At 35.3% G+C, this 21,672-nt stretch overlaps 1 protein-coding gene across 8 annotated transcripts in view; it reads right to left on the reverse strand.

Moving 5' to 3' along the window:
• Positions 1-21,672, reverse strand: part of ESRRG (estrogen related receptor gamma) — a 431,490-nt gene that overhangs the window by 108,700 nt on the left and 301,118 nt on the right. For all 8 annotated transcript variants that reach the window (XM_026695751.2, XM_087933451.1, XM_026695753.2 and 5 more), the window contains one exon: positions 20,877-20,993. In XM_026695751.2, the coding sequence (XP_026551536.2) occupies positions 20,877-20,993 (117 nt within the window). The remainder of the gene's footprint in view (positions 1-20,876; positions 20,994-21,672) is intronic.

A 21,672-nucleotide genomic window follows, 5' to 3' on the forward strand; every position in this document is an offset into this window, starting at 1 on the left:
AAAATGAAATATTAGGAAATAGTCTTACAAAAAAAGAAGCTATTAAATAAGTGATGAAATCAGCAGAGTATGTATTGCTTTTTTGAACTTGCCCAATATTATGTAGTGCTTGTCAAGAAGCTCCATCCCTTTTATAAATTTCATGAAGTCACACATATTTACAAAAGGGGCATAGCTTGCACTATTTCATAGACAAAATTGTTGGATGCTGCCTATACTTTTGAATTCAGAGAACATACATAATAAAAGCCATAGTTTTTTAAAAGAAATAATTTATGAAAATCCTTAATTCTAGTAATTTTTTAAAAATTAGGAATACTGTTTTTATCACAAACACAATGATCTATGCAGCCACTGTTAACTAAATATAAAAATATATTGACATATATGCTAAAAGACTTTTAAACTTGATGGCACAGTATTTTAGGAGTCACCTCATCTGAGTAAGAAAATAATAGCAATGACTAAAAGTTGCAGACTCAATGGTTCCTTTAGTTATTTAAAATAAATTTACCATTCAATGGCTCTTGTTCTCAAGGATATTTACATGTTGCACCATGAGACGTGAGATTTGCTTAGTTCAAGCATGGAGGTAAGACAATTTGCCTCCTCAAAGCAATTCAAATCTCTTCAAGACCTCACATGGCAAATTTAGCAGTCGTGAGGTAATTTTGTGGATGTATTGTTCATCCGCAGAAGTTTTCTCTATTGGAGCAACTAGATGAGGGCAACAGAAGTCATAGCAACACAAACTTTGAACCTTCACCAAGCAAAGCACTTCTCAGAAGCTTTCTGTTGATCTAGTCCAGGGGTGTCAAACACATGTCGTCATGTTGTCATGTGATGTATCAAGACTTTTTTCCGTTCAGTGAACCAGAGATGTGCATGGCCAGTGTGTGATGCATCTGACCCACAGGCTGCAAGTTTGCTAGTCCTGCTCTAGGCTTGCATGCTACTTTTAACTGGTCTGTTTTTTATCAAGAGTAATCTGCTTAATATGAACAGAACTGATTGCAATAAAAATGAATATACAACATTCTAAGTTTTGTTCCAGGTTTACACTTTGCTTTGTCAGATTAAATCTTTTTCTTCCTCTGAGTTATAAAACCTCATAAGCCTAAGAACATTTATATCCTTTTGGTTATGCCTCAGGGATAATTTTCTTTTTAAATAAAATATACAAATTAATTCCACCATGTACTTCACATATAGAATACTTTCCCTCTCCATCCAATAATATTTTTGGGTGGTGGTGGAAGGACTGACTAAATGCAAAATGTGACAGACTCCCAACTACAGTGTATGATGGTATAATTTTTGAAAAAAACAACCAAATTAATGTAGTCAATTTGTACAACTGTCCTTATAACAAAAAAGCTCCATTTCAACAGAAATCCTTTCAATGACTGATTGGCAAGGCTGTCCGTTACTAGTCTGTGGTGTTGTCACTCGCCTCCAACATGATAATGAGCCTGTCACTATATTCAAATAGCCCCATGACAGGATGTTTTGTGAGCATGACGTCCACTGCAAAGGGTCTGTCAAAAGCACCTTTCAGAAGATGAAAAGAGAATGCTTTTCTCCCCCAACCTGGTGATAAATCTAATTTCTTCTTAGATAGAAGGCTGAGATACTCCCCACACACATCTGATTATGTCACAGTTGTGTTGTACTGTCATATTGTGAAATGACCCTCCTTTTTAAAATAAAAAGTACAAATAATGTTTATTTAAAAAAAATTAAACCAAGAACAATAAAAGGGAAGGGGATTCCTGAAGAGTAATTCACCAAAAATGCTCCCTAAAAATGTGACAGATTAAAACATGGTTTGTTATCAAAGCTAAACAAAGCTCAGAGAACAGCATTGCTTTTACATCCCATTGCTTAAAGATTTCATTATTTTGCTATTAAAATTCCTCCCCCACCCCCCATGTAGTTCTTCTTATATATCAGGATATTATACGAATTTTATCCCCTGAGAAGGAGAAAAAAGAATTATAGATATACAGGCCTTTTTTCAGCAAAGTCAAAATCCATATCTGGTGTACCGGCTATGGTACAATACAATCCACGGTCTAGCTGCCACCAATATCACTGATGATCTGTGAATGGTTTTTAGATCATTCTGGGACACTCAGTGCATTGGTGCAATGACCAGGACTGGACAGCAGTATCATTACAAATGGGAAATAAATCAAGGGAACCAATTTTAGAGGATTCTTTTCTTCACTCCTCAGTATAACTTTTATTATAGCTTGCTGATTCTGATAGTTTCCTGTGCCCCTCATCTTTTAATAATAGTGGGCTTAGTCTGTCTGTCTTTTTTTTTGTTGTTGTTAAAGAAAGGTTTGTGAATATGCGTCTTTGTGTGTGTGTGTGTGTGTGTGTGTGTGTGTGTGTGTGTGAGAGAGAGAGAGAGAGAGAGAGAGAGAAGAGAAATATATAGGAGCCTTTATCCCTGTATGCAACTTTAAACTATGTTACATTAATTTATGAGAAGTAAAGACCAATGTTAAAAAATATATGAAGCCATAGTTTTGTTAGCCTTTTACATCAGAAACCTACAACTATGTTATTATATATTATTCTACAAACTTCTTTGAACCTCATTCACTTGACCATTCCAATGAAATGTGGATTAATTAATAATAGATTATTATTGGCTGGCTACAAAGTGGGGAGGCAAATTAGTATTTGTAGTATTTGAAATTGTGTAACTGACTGCCTTAAATTGCTCATTAACAGCTATACTCAATATATCCCTAAATAAGAAAATCATATTTACATTTGTCATACAGCAAATATTACTTTCAAAACAGACAGTTTTAAAGCCAAATGGGAAATATTTTAAAACCTGAATACAGTCAGCTTAGATGTATCCAGAGAGTAAACATTATCTTCCAAAATTTTCAGAAATTACTGACTGGAGAATTTTGGGAGCAAAAGTCCACATATTTGAAGTTAGCCAATTTGAGGGAGGGCTGTCCTACAAATTTTCCCCAATTCAGACTGAAAAAATTCCCCTGAAGTTGTTAGGTACTGAATGTCAGATGTTAGGTACTGAATGCAATGCAACACAAACTAATGGTCTAAATGGCCTTTTATGCTAAGACATTATTTGAGTTATATTCCATGTTTCATTTTGATGCTCAGGGAGGCATACATAATACATCCTTCATTTCCCACCCTTACAACAGCACTATGTATTTGTTATTTTTCTCTCCAAACATTTCTCTCACATTGAGATACAATAGCAATAGGGTGGCTTTGAAACACCAATTTGACCATCTAAAAGGGGGTTTAAGCAGAAAGGGAATTTCTCATTTTATGACATAAAGCAGAGATTATTTTGTTTTAGCAATGTGTAGGCTGCCCAAATCCCAATGGCTGAGCATTTTACCATAAAAAAAGCTAAAAAATAAAAATCATAAACAGCCTGAGGACAGACATATAAACAAAAACCATTGAGTACGGGCTCCACTCTCAATCTACCCCAAGGCCTGGGAGAACAGCCAAGTTTTCATTAGCTTTCCGAATGTCATAAGGGTGGGAGCCTTCTGGATTTTTGGCTTGCAAGCTAAAACCCCAAATTTAATAAAACCGCAACCATAAATATATTTTCTAATGGTAGTGTGTTTATTGAATGGTTGAGTGATCCTTCTATGGCAGGATATAAATACTGTTAAAACAAAAATGAGTTTCTGATCCAAGGCAAACCCTAGACTATTCTATTTAGATACAGCAGTAGCCATTTCAGATTCTCATCTTTCACTAAAATCATATACTAACTTGTAGAAGCAGAGCCATCTATCTACTGGCCAAATCTAGTGCTAAAAAATAGAGAGCCATTTTACTGGGATATTTAAATTGGATTCCTACACTGAGCAGAGGATTGGATTCAATGGCCTCAGTGGCCTCTTCCATCTATATGATAAGAAGCAATCTGTTCTTCCCAACAACTTTCAATAGCTAAAAAGAACAAAATAAATTATGAGAAGCGTAACAGACTAAGAATAGGTAATTCTTCCTTAATGACCATAATTGGGACCGAATTTTCAGTTGCTAAGTGAACTGATTAAGCAAGATGTGATGCAACTGCCACATAACTGCTTTGCTCAACTACAAGCCTAGTTGTTGTCATTAAGTGATTGTGTGGGTTGATGACTCCTGGTAAGAAGTGGAGGTCCCTCTGGAGTCTTAGGAAAGACTCCAGAGGGACCTGAGAGGAAAGACTCTGAGAGGCTCCATTCGGAAGCTGAAAATCTTTCCTACTGAAATCCAAGCAGGATTTTCAGCCCCTGAGGGAAAGACATTCATGCAGGCCCTGCATGGGGTTTACTACCTGCTTGAGACACCCCCACTCCTTACCTTACCACACTTATTCTCTACTCTTTGGTTGGCTTTTGGCACTCCTACATCTCTAGGGTTGGCTGAAAGTGCTGCCTGCCAAAGAAGTTCATCTCCCCTCTGCATGTAGAAGCTAATGTCTTCTGTAGGATACAGTAGAGGGCTCAGGACTTCAGGATCTGAGCTCCATTTCTATATCCTGCCAAAGGAATTCATCTCCCCTCAGCAGGCAGCTCTTTCAGCCATACCCCCAGAGTCAAGAGGAAGTCCTCTCAGCAGATGGCAGCAGGTTGCAATCTTCCCTGTTGGCTTCCCCATTGATTTTCCAAGGAAGCCAGCAGAGAAGATTGAAAATAGTGATCACATGATTGTGAGAAACAAGTTGTGCAAACAGGTTTCCAAGCACTCCAAATTGTGATCACGTGGGCTTGACATTTTACCACAACCAGAAGTCATGAGACATAAAGCTCTCCTTCCAAGGCCATTATTACTTTGAATGTCTGTCAAATGACCAGACATAAGTCAAGGAGCACCTGGATTGTCCCCTGCATTTACACAAAACAGTGAAATCAATATTTGAAGCACAGCGCAGTTATTACAGAAAATTAGCTAAATGGATTAAATAGCAAGTGTTATATTTTATTTTGTAACATTTAAAAGGATATAAAGTGATGTTTGGAATGTGGAATGAACAAGAAGCAAATTTTGTATAGGCGAAGATTAAAGCATATAGATCTCTCTCTCTCTCTTTCTCTTTCTCTTTCTCTTTCTCCCTCCCCCTGTCTCTGTCTCTGTCTCTCACACCCACCCACACAGAAACACCCACACTCACACCCACTCACCCACAACATATACAGCATTCTGTACATTTTCATCCAGAGGACACACAGCTCTGTCCCTAGGGAACATAGCAACTGGAGGACCCCTGTTTCCGGAAGTTCCATGTGCCTAACAGAGCATCTGCAGAGGTTTAAGCAAGGGTCATACTCCGCATTTTCTAGCAATAAGGCCTATTTGAAAAGAAAGTGCAAATTCAGTTATTTTAAACAAAGCTAAATGAAGGCAAACTTTCTATTACAAAAACTCTAAGCATGGGCAGCATGAATAGATAATCATCATTTAACAAAAAAATATATCATTGATTACCTAAAGGGAAGCAACACAGCTAGCCAATGCTGAGCACTGTGGACAGCTGGCTTTGTACAAAACTTATTCTTTGCCCAAAATTTCAAGCCATTCATGCCTCTACATGAAAAAAAAAAGAGAACAAAAATGAAAAAAGAAAGACCCTTTTCAGATGCACAAAACAAGAGACTTCCATTGTCTCAAAAAGTCATCCCTGCCCTGATCCCTCATTACGGCAAGGGAATGGCCAGAATGACATTACGATGAATGCAAACCATTTCCAGCTATCATTTGCTCCTACCATCTCCAAATGAAGGCAGGCATTGCATAATCTAAACCGCAAGGTCTCTTGACAGGTGGATGATTTATGCTCATACTCAGAAGAATCTGAGAGCCTGTGGAAGAAATCAGCATGAACAAGGTGGTGGCAAGGCAGATGATCTCAGTGGGCCTGCAGAGGCTGGCAGGCTACAGCTAACTCAGGTGCAACTGGAGCACAGAGGACTGAACTCTTATGGCTCTGATTCCAGCCCAGTAAGGGTCCATTTACATTATGTGCATTGCATATATTTTCAGTCACTTATAAATGTTATTTGTGAATGTTTATCCTCAGGTCTAGTTAGATTAATTTGTAATAGCAGCATGAGCAAATTCTGGAGAATATTGTTCTGGAGATTGGAAAATGTGCTTCTGATTATTCTTACTTCCATCCTATATTCAATAGCATTTTGCATATAAGATTAGGATGTATTAAAGAGGAGCTTGGTCAGAAAGATCTAGTTGACAAAGTTACATCTGTCTAGAATAAATACACTTTGTCTGATGTGCTTGTTTAAAATGTGGATTTTTAAATTGATGAGCATACCTACAGAATAGAGCTGTTCTCTTAAGGTTTAGAAAAAAATGTCCCAATCCAAAACAGGTTTTCCTCCTTCAAACAGGAAATAATATGAACTCACTGAAGAATATTTGGTAGAAGGAAGAGCTTATGACATGTTTTCTACCATAAATTCATCCAGACTTTAGCTGGATTATAAACTATGGCATTGTTTCACAGCAATAATGAAGTATTATGTAAATATTCAAGAGTAGGCTGACTTATTCAAATCTTTTCCAGTAGCTACAACTTGGTAGAGCTAGAACTATGAGAATATCCAGCCAAAATAGGCATTGTGCACAGTAGTACCTGATGGATTTAAACAAATAATAATATAGGTATTTTGTAAAATAACTCCCCAGTCTCATGGCTTTGAGTAGAGTAGAACAAAATGAAAATGTAAAATAAAGTAAAAAAACAAAACAAAAATAAACAAGGAAAACCAGTGTAAGATTTAAAAAGAGTAATAGTGTGAACAAATGTAACAGATTTAGCTCCATTACATGGAGCAAAAAGCTTGATGAATTTGGCTTTATAAGTAATAAGCACCACTCCAAAACAGTAACTTCATAATCAATGTTACTCTGCAATGGCAAGATTGTTTTACCAACAATCAGGTTGCTTTCTCCTGGACCAGTTGCAACTTCAAAAACAAATCCAAGGCTGCACTACAGCCTTGCATAAAGAAGCTGTGGTGGCTCAGTGGTTAGAGTGCAAAATTGCAAGTTAACTCTGCTCATTGTCGGGATTTCAATCTTGACTGGCTCAAGGTTGACTCAGCCTTCCATCTTTCCAAGGCTGGTAAATAAGGACCCAGATTGTTGGGGGCAATATGCTAACTCTGTAAACCTCTTAGAAAGGCACTGCGAAGCCATCTTCAAGCTTAAAAGGGAATAAAGACACATTAAGCCTGGCTCTTAAGCTCAATTAAAGATTGATTCTGTAAGAATTCCTGAGTGGATATTGTTAAAGAGATCAGGTGCAGCTAAGATATAAACATAATAAAGTTATATTGAAATACAGTAGAACCTCTTGTCACGAATGCTTCTGACCACAACCAAATTGGGTTCTGACCAAAAAATTCACAATTTCCTTTTGCAGCTGATTTCCCATTCTGTGCCATTTTTTTTGTAAGTGCCAAATTTCCAAAATTAGGTTTGGGCCATGACCAAATTGGGTTGTGACCAAAGTTATGGAACAAATTATGGTCGTGACCAGAGGTTCTACTGTCCTTGGAATATATATTACTGTCAACAAGAATAACATTTATGTTGAGTTTTTTGCATCGATTGCCTGTATGCCTCTGGACCCTTTCCTCTAAAACTCACTAGCACCCATGAATGCACTACTACAGATTATTCAACCAAGGTACTGATATTTTTGCAAAAAATGACAGTTTGCATACTCTCTAATTATCTTTTAAAAAATAGAATATCTGCCAAGGTATATCACTATTCCTATTTCCCATAACATTGTTAAATTTACTGACCAAAACTTTGTAGTTCAATTCTATTTTTGGGCAGATTAATTGACCTACTCCCTCACCACACTCATTCTTTATTCCCCTATTCTACCAACCAAAAATAAAAAGGATTGTCAATTCGTTCTGCTGAGTTAAAGATATGGTGTGCCCATGCATGTTTTCCTCCTCTTCTCCCAGTTTTGACTGTCTTTGATTGAGCATTGGCTTGCTCAGAAATAACCAACAATTCCAGAAGAGAATATAGGGTTCAGGGTTCAACTATGAAATCCTTGATGCTCACTGAGCTTGGTTGCTTTATTACCCGATTGGTTAACAGGTGGATCTCAACATATGACTGTTTCATGACATTTTGAAGTTTCAAAGTGACTTAGGTCCCATTTTTGAATGTATAACCATCACCACACAAAACCACAGTCACATGATCACAATTCAGATGCTTAGCAACCAGCCTATCAGCAATATTTTGTGATCACATGATTGCAATTTGAGACCTTGCCAGCTAACTTCTGACAAGTAATGTAAATTGAGGTGGCCAGATTCACTTAAGTAGTGCATGATTCACCAAACGACCATGTGCTTAATCGCTCACAATTATTCCCTTAATAACCATGGTAAAAATGGTTGCAGAATTGGCTCCAGTCATGTGATGACTTGCTTAATGTTAACATTACTTGGTGACCAAAATTATGTTCCCTATTATGGTTATAAGTGGAAGGCTACCTATACAAATACAAAGGAATTAATAGACTAGCTTAGGAATGATTGTTCCTTTACTGATTTCTGTTCCCCAAAATAGATACCAGTGGTGGGATTCAAAAATTTTTACTACCAGTTCCATGGGATGGCTTGGTGGGTGTGGTGTGTCTTGATGGGCATGGCTTGGTGGGCATGGCTTGGTGGGCATGGCAGGGGAAGGTTACTGCAAAATCCCATTCCCTGATAACCCCACTAACCTGCTTTCCAGCTCCATTCTCTTATGTAGGACAACAAAAAAAGACCCAGCTGCTCAGCTAGGACTAGGGAGGCAGAGAATAGAAGGGCCAGTCAGAGGTGGCATTTACTGGTTCTCCAAACTACTTAAAATGTCCACTACCGGTTCTCCAGAACTTGTCAGAACCTGATGAATACCACCTCTGATAGATAATCGTGGCAGTGGAAGAGTATTAGTATCTTTCATTCTACTAATTATTTACTTCCTGTTTTTGCACATGGAGTTATCAGTCTCTTCAGAAGAAAGTGATTGGAAGGAAATATCAATCTATTGCCAAGTAGTATTCATTCTGTAGGTTCCATAAAGTGAACTTCAACTTACAAACTAATATACCAATCACTTCCTTTACATTTCATGAAAAAAGTCCCACATCTATTTTTCAGCATAGTCACAACTTCTGCTATGACTGTTTTGTTAAAATGGCAAATTTTATTAAATTTTTTTAAAAAAAGGAGGGGGGGGGAGGAATGAACCAAAACAGAATCCTTTCTTCTGATTTGGTCTTTAATTCTCCTTTGCTGGTCCCCACATCATGATGTTATGCAAATACCATTTAAGGAAGGGCGATTCAATTTGCAGCAGACAATCTATAGAATGTTTTCCAAGGAAAACAAAAATGTTTCTTTTTTTCATTGACAGAGCAAAAAGCTTTATTTCCCCACCTCTAGCTTTTAAATTCATTACGCAACTGAAACTACTGCACACTTTGTATTCAAGTAAAAAAAATTTTTTTTTGTTAATTTAACGGTGCTGGTACTGCTACATTTGATTTATAAATTGTATTGTAATTATTTCTATGGATTTTATTTGACTATATATCACACTAATGGATTATAATAGATATTGTCTAAACAATCAAATAGACAGGTTGCATAAGAATAATGTTAGAGTGTTATCTAACACCAGTAATAAAGGAAATCAAGATAAAATCATCATCATTATTATTATTTGTAAGAAGTGAAGCTTGTTTTATTTGACTTGAATCTGAAACTTTTCTGAGTCTCAACACCTTTCCATTTTAACTGATAGGGTCAAAAGTGGAGCTACAGATGAGCATTAAAGACACTAATCAGATAACCCATTCAAAGACTATTAAATTCCCAAGAAGCCACTTTACAAGGGACGTGACACAGCCAAATCCATTCTAGAATGTAGAGAGAACAAATGAGTATGGAGGGAGAGAGAAAAGCTTATTCCAGCTAAACAAACTAGATTTCAGGATTTTTTTAAAAAAATAAGAAATTAAAGAAATATATGGCAATGAAAGAAAGCTGGCTAGCAATTCAAAATGACTTCTAACTGTACAGTTCTCCCTCGAGAGTAACTATAGCAATTGAGGTTTCACAATCTGCCTTTAAATGCATTTTTTAACTTCATTAAACAGCTTTATTTAAGAACTCTTCATAAAAGTAATTTAATTAAAAATGAGATACTGGTAAAAACATCTCATCTATTTAGATTAGGATATAGCATTATCAAAGAGATGTCCAAGAAAAAAGAGCTTCTTTGGTCTAGCTGCAAAGGCACCAGACTAGAAAGCCGGAAACCATGAAACCAAATCCTGCCTTAGCCATGAAGCCAGCTGGGTGACTTTTGGCCTGTTACTATCTCTTAGCCCAACCCACCTCAGAGGGTTGTTGTTGTGGGAAGAATAAAAGGAGGAAGGTGTGTTGGATATGTTCACTAACTTGAGTTATTTGTAAAAATAATAAAGGTAGGATACAAACAAACAAACAAACATTAGCCTAAAGAATAACATAATAAAAAGCTCCCTCAAATTTGAGAGGAATAAATGAATGTATATTTCCTGATAATAATAAAAAGTTTGCATAGAGAAGGTATTTTGGTATAAAGTGACTCCTTATCAGGATACTATATGATTGTGAGATTATCAAGGTAGACTGAGGAGACAAAGGAGAAAGAAAAAAAAAAACAGTGAAGATGAAATAAAGTATAAAGCAAAATAAATTCTACTCATTTTATTTTCTGGTAAAACTTCAGAACATACAACACAACTACATGTACTATATTCAATAAATGCCTTTCAAAAAATAAGTATCAATCTAAACATAGATTATTGACCTATTATTATTGTTATTTGTGGTAATATTTCAAAGGGTGATACTTTTGATGCAGTTCAAAAAATTAAAAAAAAAACATTCCCAAGAGTAAAAGAAATAGTATGGTAATAATATATTTGGTTAATTGAGATTTGTAAATTTAAAAAAGTACAATTCTGATCTATGAAGCATTTCAGAATAAACTGCAATAAAAATAGAGAAAGTCTATATTAATATGTAGTAGTGTCAACAGGAAATGTTTCTTTGGGAAGCTCATGGTTTGAGTTATCTAGATGATAGACGTAATATGTGTTGTACCCTCCTAAGATAGATAAACATGTACTTTGCCAAAGCATGATTAGAAGAGCTTTAAACTGAATCCTGTGGGGATGGAAATATAACTTCTGAAGTAAGGATCTAAGATAAAGACTTGTATATTGCTGAAAATGTCTTAAGTTACTAACTGAAATATCAGAAGGAATTTTAGCTCAGAAAGTCCACAGCCATCATTGTCTATAAATTAATGCTCGATGAATGGGACATAGGCAAAATGAACTTGAACTCCTAATAGAGAAAGGCAAATATGATTTAACAATGTAACAGAAACCTGAGGAAATTAGCCTCATTACTAAATTATTACAACTGAAAGATACTGTATAATTTGTTCAAAACACCAAAAAGAGTTACAAAGTTGGCAGAGTTGCACGATTTGTTAAAAATATTATTTCTATTCAGAAATCTCAATCAATGAACTTCATAATGCTAGAGAACTTGGGTAAAAGTTAGCAGAGGAACTAATGAAAGAAATACTGTTGTTGATGGTTATTGTCCATCCAGTGTAGAAGAGGTAGATAATTACTCTCTTATATATCTTTAAATGAGCCATAAATTTGTAGTGATAGATTTTAATTACTCTGTTTAGAGATGAACTCTGCCAAGCATGGTTCTTCAAACACTCCTGACTGGTCTTGATGACATCTTTTTTCTTCTATCTTGAAGATAGAAATTAAGTTATCAATTCACAAAGAAAGTGAATATAGGAGAGAAACTTAAGGAAAAATAAAACTACGTTTATCTTGGACTTCAAAGTAAACTCAGGGAAATAATGAGTAGATTTCACAGCATGAAAAACTAATGGGAAAAGGTGCTCCTAAAGAAATAGACAGTAAAAGCACGATTGCAAACAAGTTCCAATGAGGGAGAAAATGGAGGACAGAAAAGGAAGCCAATAAGGCTACAAACACACACACACATCTACCTTAGGGCATGGGTGTAAAACTTGCAATGTCAGATGATATATCATCACTTTTTTTCCTCTTTGCTAAACCAGGGGTTACTGTGGACAGTGCAGGCCGTGAGTTTGACACCCCTGCCTTAGGGAAAAAAATGAATACAGAGGGAAAAAAAGGGCATTCCTAAGAATGGCTTTGGGGTGGGCTCATTAATAGGCAAGAAGGGTCAATGTTATTGCCCTAAATAATGTACAAAGATGGCGGGGGCAGAATCTAGTTGTTTTATTGCTACCTACTGAAGGTACGTAATTCAGCTACAAAAGGATGTTTTCTATATTCAAAGTACAAATAGTTCTATTCTCTAAAATAAGTAAGAAGAATATTAAAGAAGTTTTCAAGTGAAAGCAACCAAAATTCAAAATTGTCCAGCTCTAATTTTAATTATACTTTATTTGGAGTATTTGCCTTAAAACAAACTACCAGTATAAACTACCAATGACTAGGAATGCACAGTGTGGCATCTTGTTCTTCTTGTTCTTTTTTTTTTAAAAAAAAACCACAGCTAGCTCTTGATCACAGTACTCATGTTGCAGACTGCAAATAAAATCATAATCTGGCACAGACAAAGAGTGTCCCAGACGGTGGAAAATGACAGATGCTAGAAACTGGCAGAAAGTCCAAGCAGCTGACTATTGGCTCAACTGAAGAAGTGTGGCTTCATTTGTGACTAGTCTTATTAAATGTTACTTGAAACAGTTTCTATAGTGAGGAAGAGCTTAATATACAAGGAATATCTGAGGGACAGTTCCATGAGATCATACATGTGATATTTACAGCTTGTAATTTTAGTGTTTCTTGATACCCTGTCTGCTTTGATTGATTGAGCAGGTCATGTGTAGTTCCACATCTTTCAGCAGATCTGGTGCCAAGATCACAAAGCTTTGCCTGTTCAAACATTATAAGAAAACTATGCGATGTTACTGATCTAAAGTTAGTCCACTCAAAGAAATAAAGTTCTGCCCCAAAATTGGGTGAGATGTTTCTATTTTAATTTTGGGGAATTTGTTGGGCCAAATTATGCCAAACTTTTATGGTAGGGATTAAACACACACACACACACACACACACACACCCTTTGTAACTTTTTTAGTCTCAGAACATGATACATCTCTCTGCACCAAGACTAGTCAATCTTTGAAGAGTGCATACACTGACTGGAGGAAGAAGCAAAAATAATTTAGGCAAGTAACTTTCTTCACAATGCACGGATGAGCTTTGTTAATCTCAGATATTTTAAACAAATGTGTTTTGTATGCCAAAGATGAAGGACCAAAGACACTTGTTTTTCTACAGCTTGATGGGAAAGATGTCACATCAAACCAAATCCTGCATCATTTCACCAAGTTGCTGACTTCCCCTTAGTTATCACTGACATAACTGCCACTATTTCTGGTACATGGACAAAAGTTCACTCATTTACTTCCCTCTGAGCTAACTCTAGTGAATATATTTTAAGGAATAATATTTCTTGAGTAAGACAAAAATGGTAATTTTCTTTTTAGCCTGGGAACTGAATATATAACAAATGGGGATATTCATTAAATCAAACAGGGCCACTATATTTTTGTTAATTAAAAATGATGGACTTCTAACAGTTCTATAGTGCAAAAAAGACTTTTGAACCCATAGAAGCTTACATCTTCTAAATTAAAGGAGAAAAATAAATACGCAACGTATGGAATAATCACAAAGGAGAAATACATTAGAGAAACATCTGACCCAAATTAAATACATTTTCTTCGCTACAGGTTAATTTGAAGCAAAGCTCCTTAATCAGACACTTCTTTTTTAAGATCTATGTTAAATAATTCTTGCAATACATCAGCAGTTTGCATCCATTTTCTACCACACTGCCACCCTTTTCTTCCAAACCACAAGATTTGTACCAGAGCATAAGTCATTTAGGGACACAAAATAGAGCTTAGATTGTCTAAATTGGTGTTTGCTAGTTCACAGGACAAGATAAACTAGATTATTAATTTCTGTTATTACAAGCAAAATATAAATCAAACTAAATATAAGTTAAACCTAATTATTATACATTCAGGGCTTGCAGTTAAAGGCAGATACCTTTACATCTACTGGAAACTAAGAATCCCTTCAAATTAAAAATGCATTACTACTTATTATTTTTTAAAATGCTGCATTTATTACAGGGAGACAATATAAAAAATATCAACTGAAATGAATTTCTTCTTTTCACTTTAAAAGTATTGGAAATAGTTTTTCTTGGATATTATTAAAAGCTTGTGCTTTCTCTTCCTCTCCAGTTTTGAAGGCCACAGCAAGTTACTCTTCCTTGCACAACAACTTCTGTTTTCTACTTAGCAGAGTAATGTTATTAGTCCATGAAATAAATCTGCCATTGAAAGCTATTACACACAAGTTTCTTGCAAAGAAGAAGGTTGGCCATCCCTGGTAGAGATAAAATCACACAATCGCTGAATGCTTTGCTTCACTCTTTCTCAATGTTGCTAGTAGGAGAAGACTTCTGCATTTAATTGCACATGATTTCTACAGCTAATTACACTGGAGCATACATAAAATCTTTGTCAGGAATTACCAATCAGAAAACCTCTATGTTCCATAGTGTCATTTGGTCATTCTACATAGGATTTTAAATGTCTGGGGAAGCACTTTCCATTTTTGTTTTCCTATACTCAATATTATGTGCATACACACACAAATATAAATATATCCCTTTTATTTGCCACTCTCTGGAGTGTTTTAAGTGGTAGCTGCTCTCTGGGATCTGAGACACATACATCAGGCCAGCTTTTTTGTTAACCTTAGTAATGAAAACTGGCAACAGAGCAATATTCCCAGTTAAATTGATTGTACTGCCCATATTTAGAAAATCTTGTATTCCATTCAGAATGGAATGATAATACCTGCATATTATTAATCCTGTGTGTTTTAATCAGCAGCAGAGCTCTTGGAGGAATGGTGAGGAATAAACAAAAACAGAGCTATTTCTCTCCTGTCTCCATGCTGATTGATTATCAAATGAACTTATGGTATACCATCCAATTAGTGAACATGCATTCTTCAGTTAACAAATGAGCCTGACTAGGCACTAAGAGAGTTCTCAAGAATTTCAAATGACAGCAGAGCATAAGTAATTAAAGATAGCAATCATAGATGCTGCAATGCTAATACACATGAAATATCTTGGCAGCAAAAAAATGTAAATGATTAGTCTATAGTTAAAGCAGGATGAAAAAGACAAATCTAGTAAACCTGATATGGGGTGTGGCATTCTTTCGTTCTGAGGAACCATGGCTTGTGAATCAAGGCTGTTCATGTTGGACAAAGTCAGAGGTTTAAGCGGAAAAACTTACAATGTTTTGCACTGTATGCTCCCTCTGCCTATGTTCCTTACAAAAGAAGCAGTGTGTGTGCTCCCACTGCCTATGTTCAATGCCTTTCTCCCTCTGCTGAAAAGAGGCTAAGACCCATGGCACCACAAAGGGGCGTCCTGTCCTATTGTCCCCAATTATGAGTTCCTATTTCTTGTATTTAAATTTATGTTTATTCTTGTTTCTATTGTATTGTAAGCTTTTGACAAATAAATAATAATAATAAAACTCCCTTCATCCCCAATTCTAAACAATATTTGGCTTGGGTTTGGACTCTTGGCGCTCCCCTCAACTTGCCTGTATATTAAGCTCAGAAAGAGGGGTTCTTCACCAGATGTTTCTGCCATCTGAGGTGGTAAGGCAGAATGGCAAAAGGCCCATTCATGCTGGCTATTTTTAATTGCTGATCTTGCTTATTTATGCATGTATGTCTATATCACTTCGTTTGATGTTATTTGCCTTAGAAACAATTGGTGGAAGGCTGTTACATTCATCTACTAAATACTTGAGGGTTCCATCAATAAGGAAATTTATTTTGGACTATAGAAGCCAAAACAGTAAATCATATAAAATGACTATCTTTAACTTACTCTTTTGGTTATCAACACATGAGTCACAATACATTGTTTCAATGCTATTTTCCTTCTCTTTTTTGCATTTACTAACCTTTTCTCTTTCATTTTTATGTTCTCATGTTGTGAGAGGCATGGCAACATAGAGGGATAAACTTTCTAATAAGGAACTTTGTGGCATTCATTTTGACAAAGTATTTTCTGATGGGACCCTAAGACAACAGTTCTTGGGGACATTTTAGATCAGCACTTTTCAACCTTGGCAACTTTAAGATGTGTGGACTTCAACTCCCAGAATTCCCCAACCAACTTTAGATGGTTGATGAATAACAAATGGTATTTCTCCCCAAACCACAAAGATAGTGTAAGGTCCAAAAGAAGCCTAAAATGTTCAGAAATGCAAAACCAACCAACCAACCCAAACTTTTAAGAAATAGAAAAGATCAGTGGTGACCAACATGTTCAATAACCATTAAAACATGAAATTGCTGAGCAGGGAATTGTATATATACAGCAGCAAATACTACTGTGCTATGGATGTATACATCTGAACATTCAGATATTCATTTTCTGACCACTGATTATAATTGCACACTTTTGGCAACAGCTCAGGCCAAAACACCTATGCCCACAGACTGAGGTCTCCACATGTTTCAGCATGTTCATGTAAGACTTTAATGTCTTTCAAAAATTCATCAACTTTTTAAAAACATTGGAGAGATTTGTTGAGCACAATAGCAATGCAGTGACAAATATCCACAAAAACAACATAGCAGGCTGGCTGCCTGGAACATAGAACAGTAATATTTTAGATAAATGCAAAGTGTTTCTGTCTGTTGTCTATATAGTACTGGCAGAGGACTTTGGGAACTTAGACTCTGCCATGGAAAGGTCAAAATCTGGCATTTTAGAGCAGCATCTGCTTGGACACTGAAAACAGATTGTTACTGTACTTGTTTGGATATAGCAAGGCTTCTGCCTTGTTCACACTAATTTCTGTATTAATAAAATGTTTACATAAGTACCATATTGTCCAATATGCTTATCTATTTTCCATGAAGGAGATACTATGTTTTTATGAAAGCTAGAGTAATTCAAGTCTTGCAACCATTTTTTTATAAAGTAAATAGATTTAGGCTGTCATTTTTTATTCATACTGTGCCATCAGCATGTAGCAAGTGCTGTAGCCAACATGAAGGTTGCAACAGTAAATTTTATTATAGACTGGTAATTTAATTGAACAGATTTACATTTGAATAAATGGCCTCCTCTGGCATGCTGCATGGGAATATTTTTTTTTAAAGTATACATTAAAAACAAACCTGAGACATAGCTACTCAATCCTGTTCTACAATATACCCAAAAAGGGTTATAGCAAGAATAAATATGCTTGATTCTCCTTCTACTGTATTTTGTAAGTACCCCAAAGTAGCAGAAGAACATATTTTCCATTTTTGTAAAGTACAAACTTTCATTGTACAGTATTTGCTTCTTAAACATAACTATTTCACAAATATTAAACATTTAATTTACTGAGCATTGAGTAAGATTGAGTAAAGATTAAGGGTGATATCTCCTGTTAGCCCCTGAAACTAGCTCTTAATATGTTGTTTAGTTCAAATCTGTGAAACTTAAAAGATTGTTAAGAAATCTCTGATGATAGAACAGATATTCACAATAATTAGCTTTTTGAAGGAATTTCTAGCATTGCTAATGAGCCTCAACTGATTAGTTACCAAATATAAAACTATTTCTTTGAGTAATCAAATTGTACATTGATTCATATTATAATGAGTTTCTTCCACTTCTCTGGAAATTGGATCAAACAATTGTCTCCCTGAAGCTCAGTTAAGGAAAAACAACAACAATTCATGGTAAGATTTGGAAATCAACCATTTAACAAACAAAATAAGTCAAATAAAGGTCAATTCCTGCACATGCCACATATTGTCCTCAATTTCATGTTGCCATCTCAAGACTAGACAATTAGAACTGCTGAACACTCTATATGGAACCAATTATACATATCTGAGATAACACACTTTAAAGTTGTATTCCGAACAAGCCTAAAATGAAATAAACAAGAATTTTTTGTTTTGGGAACCTCCATCAGTCTAAAAATTGGTATCTGCAGAAGCATACTCTATCAGGTGCCAGCACCTACATAAAGAAGGAAAGGAAAGTTGTCTCAAGGAACATGGGGGATAATTTTTGCCACAGTTATCTTATTGTAACTTCATTTTTAAATTTCATTCTCTTTTCCAAAGAAGAAAGAGATTAAACAGTGAGTGTTTAACCTTCAATATTTTCCTAGCTTAAATTGCTGTTTGAAGCTGTCATTAGCCATGCTGGGGAAAAAGAAAGGCACGGTTAGCACTTTTATTTTCAACTGTGAAATGTCGCTTTGTTGTTTGATGATGGGAGATCCCTAATCCCTAGTTTGGGGTGAATTTTCTATGAGAATACTTATCTTGAAGGTAGAGGACAAAAAGCCTTCTATTTACAAAACAAAACAAAAGAGGAACAGCAACATAAATAGCTTGAGGAAAAAATCAGCGTTGATCACTTTCACAAATCTTGGTTACTGAGATGACAGGGAAAAACAAAAACCTATTACATGAAGGGAAAAAAATGGTACTATGACTCAATCTGCACAATGCCTTTTTCCTTCAGCTGGACAAATAGATTTAGCAGTAACAATTGACTGAAAAAGACTCATACTCAGGATGTTGTTCATGTTGACTTTGTGTTAAGCTTCCATTAAAGGTTTTTGCATTATAGTTTCATAACATGAAACAAATTAGGGTTTCCATATGGATGAAGATCCAGATCCGAATAAAAAAAAGTGAAATCCCGAATCTCTTAATGAGGTAGAGTCCCCACTGAATTAGAAAGGAATTTATCCAGCATAAAACTAAAGGCAGCAGGATTTGGCTCACAGGACCATCATGCCTGCCAAAGCAACCATACACAGAATGAGGTTTATTCTAAGTAAGTATAATCCAATAAGAGTATGTTTGAAAGGGTGTGATAGGCCTAATTTTTCTTGCTATTGCTCGTTTAGTTCATGTTTGTTTATTATATAGATTTGTAAGGTCACCCAACTCAGGAATGTCTCTACACGCAGACTTGTGAACAATGGTCATAGGGAAATTGGTTTCGGAGGAATATAAAATGTGAACTTCAGTTTCTGAATAGAAAAATCAAACCTATTTTCAAACTGCATTTTAGATAGATGCTTAACCTACATCATGGCCTTTTGCGGGTATCTCAATATGGATTTCTCTTGATAAGACTGGAAATTTGTGACACTATATGTAATTGCATCGTATTTTCCTGAACCAGGCATACATGAAAATATAAAATTGTATTCTTCTTGAGGAATACAACCTAAATCCCAGTAATAGATCTAAACTGCTATTCTATAGCTACATCCAGGTAAATTCTACTTAATTCAAAGGCATTTGTAAATAAACCTGCAAATGACCAAATAGTTAAAATCTGTAGTTCCCATTTTTCTTACTTTCACCAATACCAATTGCTTTTTTTTCTAGGACTCTATTTGTAAGGACTATTGAATTGATGGATCAGAAATCTATTAAGTTACAATCCAATGGAAGATGAACTGAAATAATGGCATTCTAATATATGACAAAGAAGCAAATCATGAAAATCATGTCTGTGGAAAAAATGGGTCCCAATCTAAGAGATGGGAGGCTGCTGCTGCAGGAAGATAGGTGCATTACAAACAACTTTAGATTTCAAAACCTCAGGTTGACCATCTGCTGTGGGAGATGTGTAGATTATATCATACTACTCAAAAGAAGGCAAAAAATAGTGTCTATTTATTCAATATTTTTATATTTGGGCAAGCACAATCAAAATATGTCTTAAAATTATAGGAATTATGTATTGAATCCTTAATAGCTGAACAAGCTGGGTTTTGAAGAGGCAGAGAAACCAGAAATTAAATTGCCATATTCACTGGATTATGGAGAAAGCAAGGGAGTTCCGCAAAAACCTCTACTTCTGCTTCATTGACTATGTATTCTAAAGCCTTTGATTGTGCACCATAGATCACAATAAACTGTAGCGAGTTCTTAAAGAGATGGGAGTACCAGACCACCTTACCTGTCTCCTGAGAAACCTGTATACGGGTCAAGAAGCAACAATTAGACATGGAAAAATTAATTAGTTCAAAATAGGGAAAGGAATATGACCAGGCTGTATATTGGAAAAGATGGAAGGCACAAGGAGAAGAGGGTGACAGAGAATGAGATGCATCGTTGACACAACGAACATGAATTTGGGCAGACTCTGGGAGACAACAGAGGACAAGGAGGCCTGGTTTACCATGGGGTCACAAAGAGTCAGGCACAACTCAACAAATGAACAATCTGCTGTTCTGATTTCGCTAACTTCAACAGTTATAGGTTGAGGACTACTGTAACTGCCTGAGTTTTTAAGAACATTATGTACATTGTATTAAGTATTTTCCCTCAGACATTCATTTTGTGGGTATTTCTATTGTATAACAACATTTGAAAATGTACAAATATCAAACTATAAAGTTCAGCTGATGTATCAGAAAAGAAATGCAGTATGCTTGTATTAAAATGAAGAAATTGATCTCCATCTGTTTGAAGCATTTATATTTTATTTTTTTAAACAATCATAACATCTGAAAATGATACATTGCATTTCTCAAATTAAATTATAGGTCTAACAGTGTTTATGAACAATTCTATTAAAGGGGTTTATCAGCCTTACCTTCTTTCAGCATGCCAACTTTTAGACACTTCATAAAACGACAAGCTTGACAGGATTTGCGTCTGCGCTTTGTGATTTCACATTCATTTGTTGCTGGGCAGCTATATTCTATGTTACCTAAAATATTTAAAGTACATAAAAAGAAAAGTCCATTAAGAAATATCAGGATTAATTTTGTTAACCAACTAGAAGAAATACAACTGTAACTGTAAATCTAAACAAGAAAACCATGAAATTGAAAATGTTAGCAGCTGGGCTTAATTTTATTTTTACAGACTTTCTTTTGTTTTTTTCAAACAGTATCTTATTCTAAAGAAACCTGCAAAAATAGAATATTAAAATCACATATCTTGACACAGTTTAAAAGTTTAAATGAGTTACTGCTGAGCATATTTTTTCCACAAAATAGTAAATGCAGAGTTGTGCACACCTAAAGGCAGAGTTGTTCTGCCTAAACATTTTAAATACTTTGCTATTGTATACTTCTCAAGGAAATCTATCTGTTTCTGCAAATTTTTATTCCCCAAGGTTTTGATGTGAATGTAGCACCCAAATATGCTTCAGCCAGAATTCATGGTGGAATTCTTAAAAAGAAATTCACTATAGCTTCAGAGATTTATATAACGACATTTATTTATTTATTTATTTATTTATTTATTTATTTATTTATTATTTAACATTGCTGTCTATTCGCACATGGCATTCAAGGCAGCTTACAGAATATAGAACCTCTTTTAAACAATAAAACTAATTTTAAAAATCAAATAAATATAGTATAGTATAATATAATATAATA

This window comes from Pseudonaja textilis, chromosome 1, assembly GCF_049901715.1.
Source record: "Pseudonaja textilis isolate UNSWEBS1 chromosome 1, rPseTex1.2, whole genome shotgun sequence".
NCBI classification, from domain to species: Eukaryota; Metazoa; Chordata; class Lepidosauria; order Squamata; family Elapidae; genus Pseudonaja; species Pseudonaja textilis.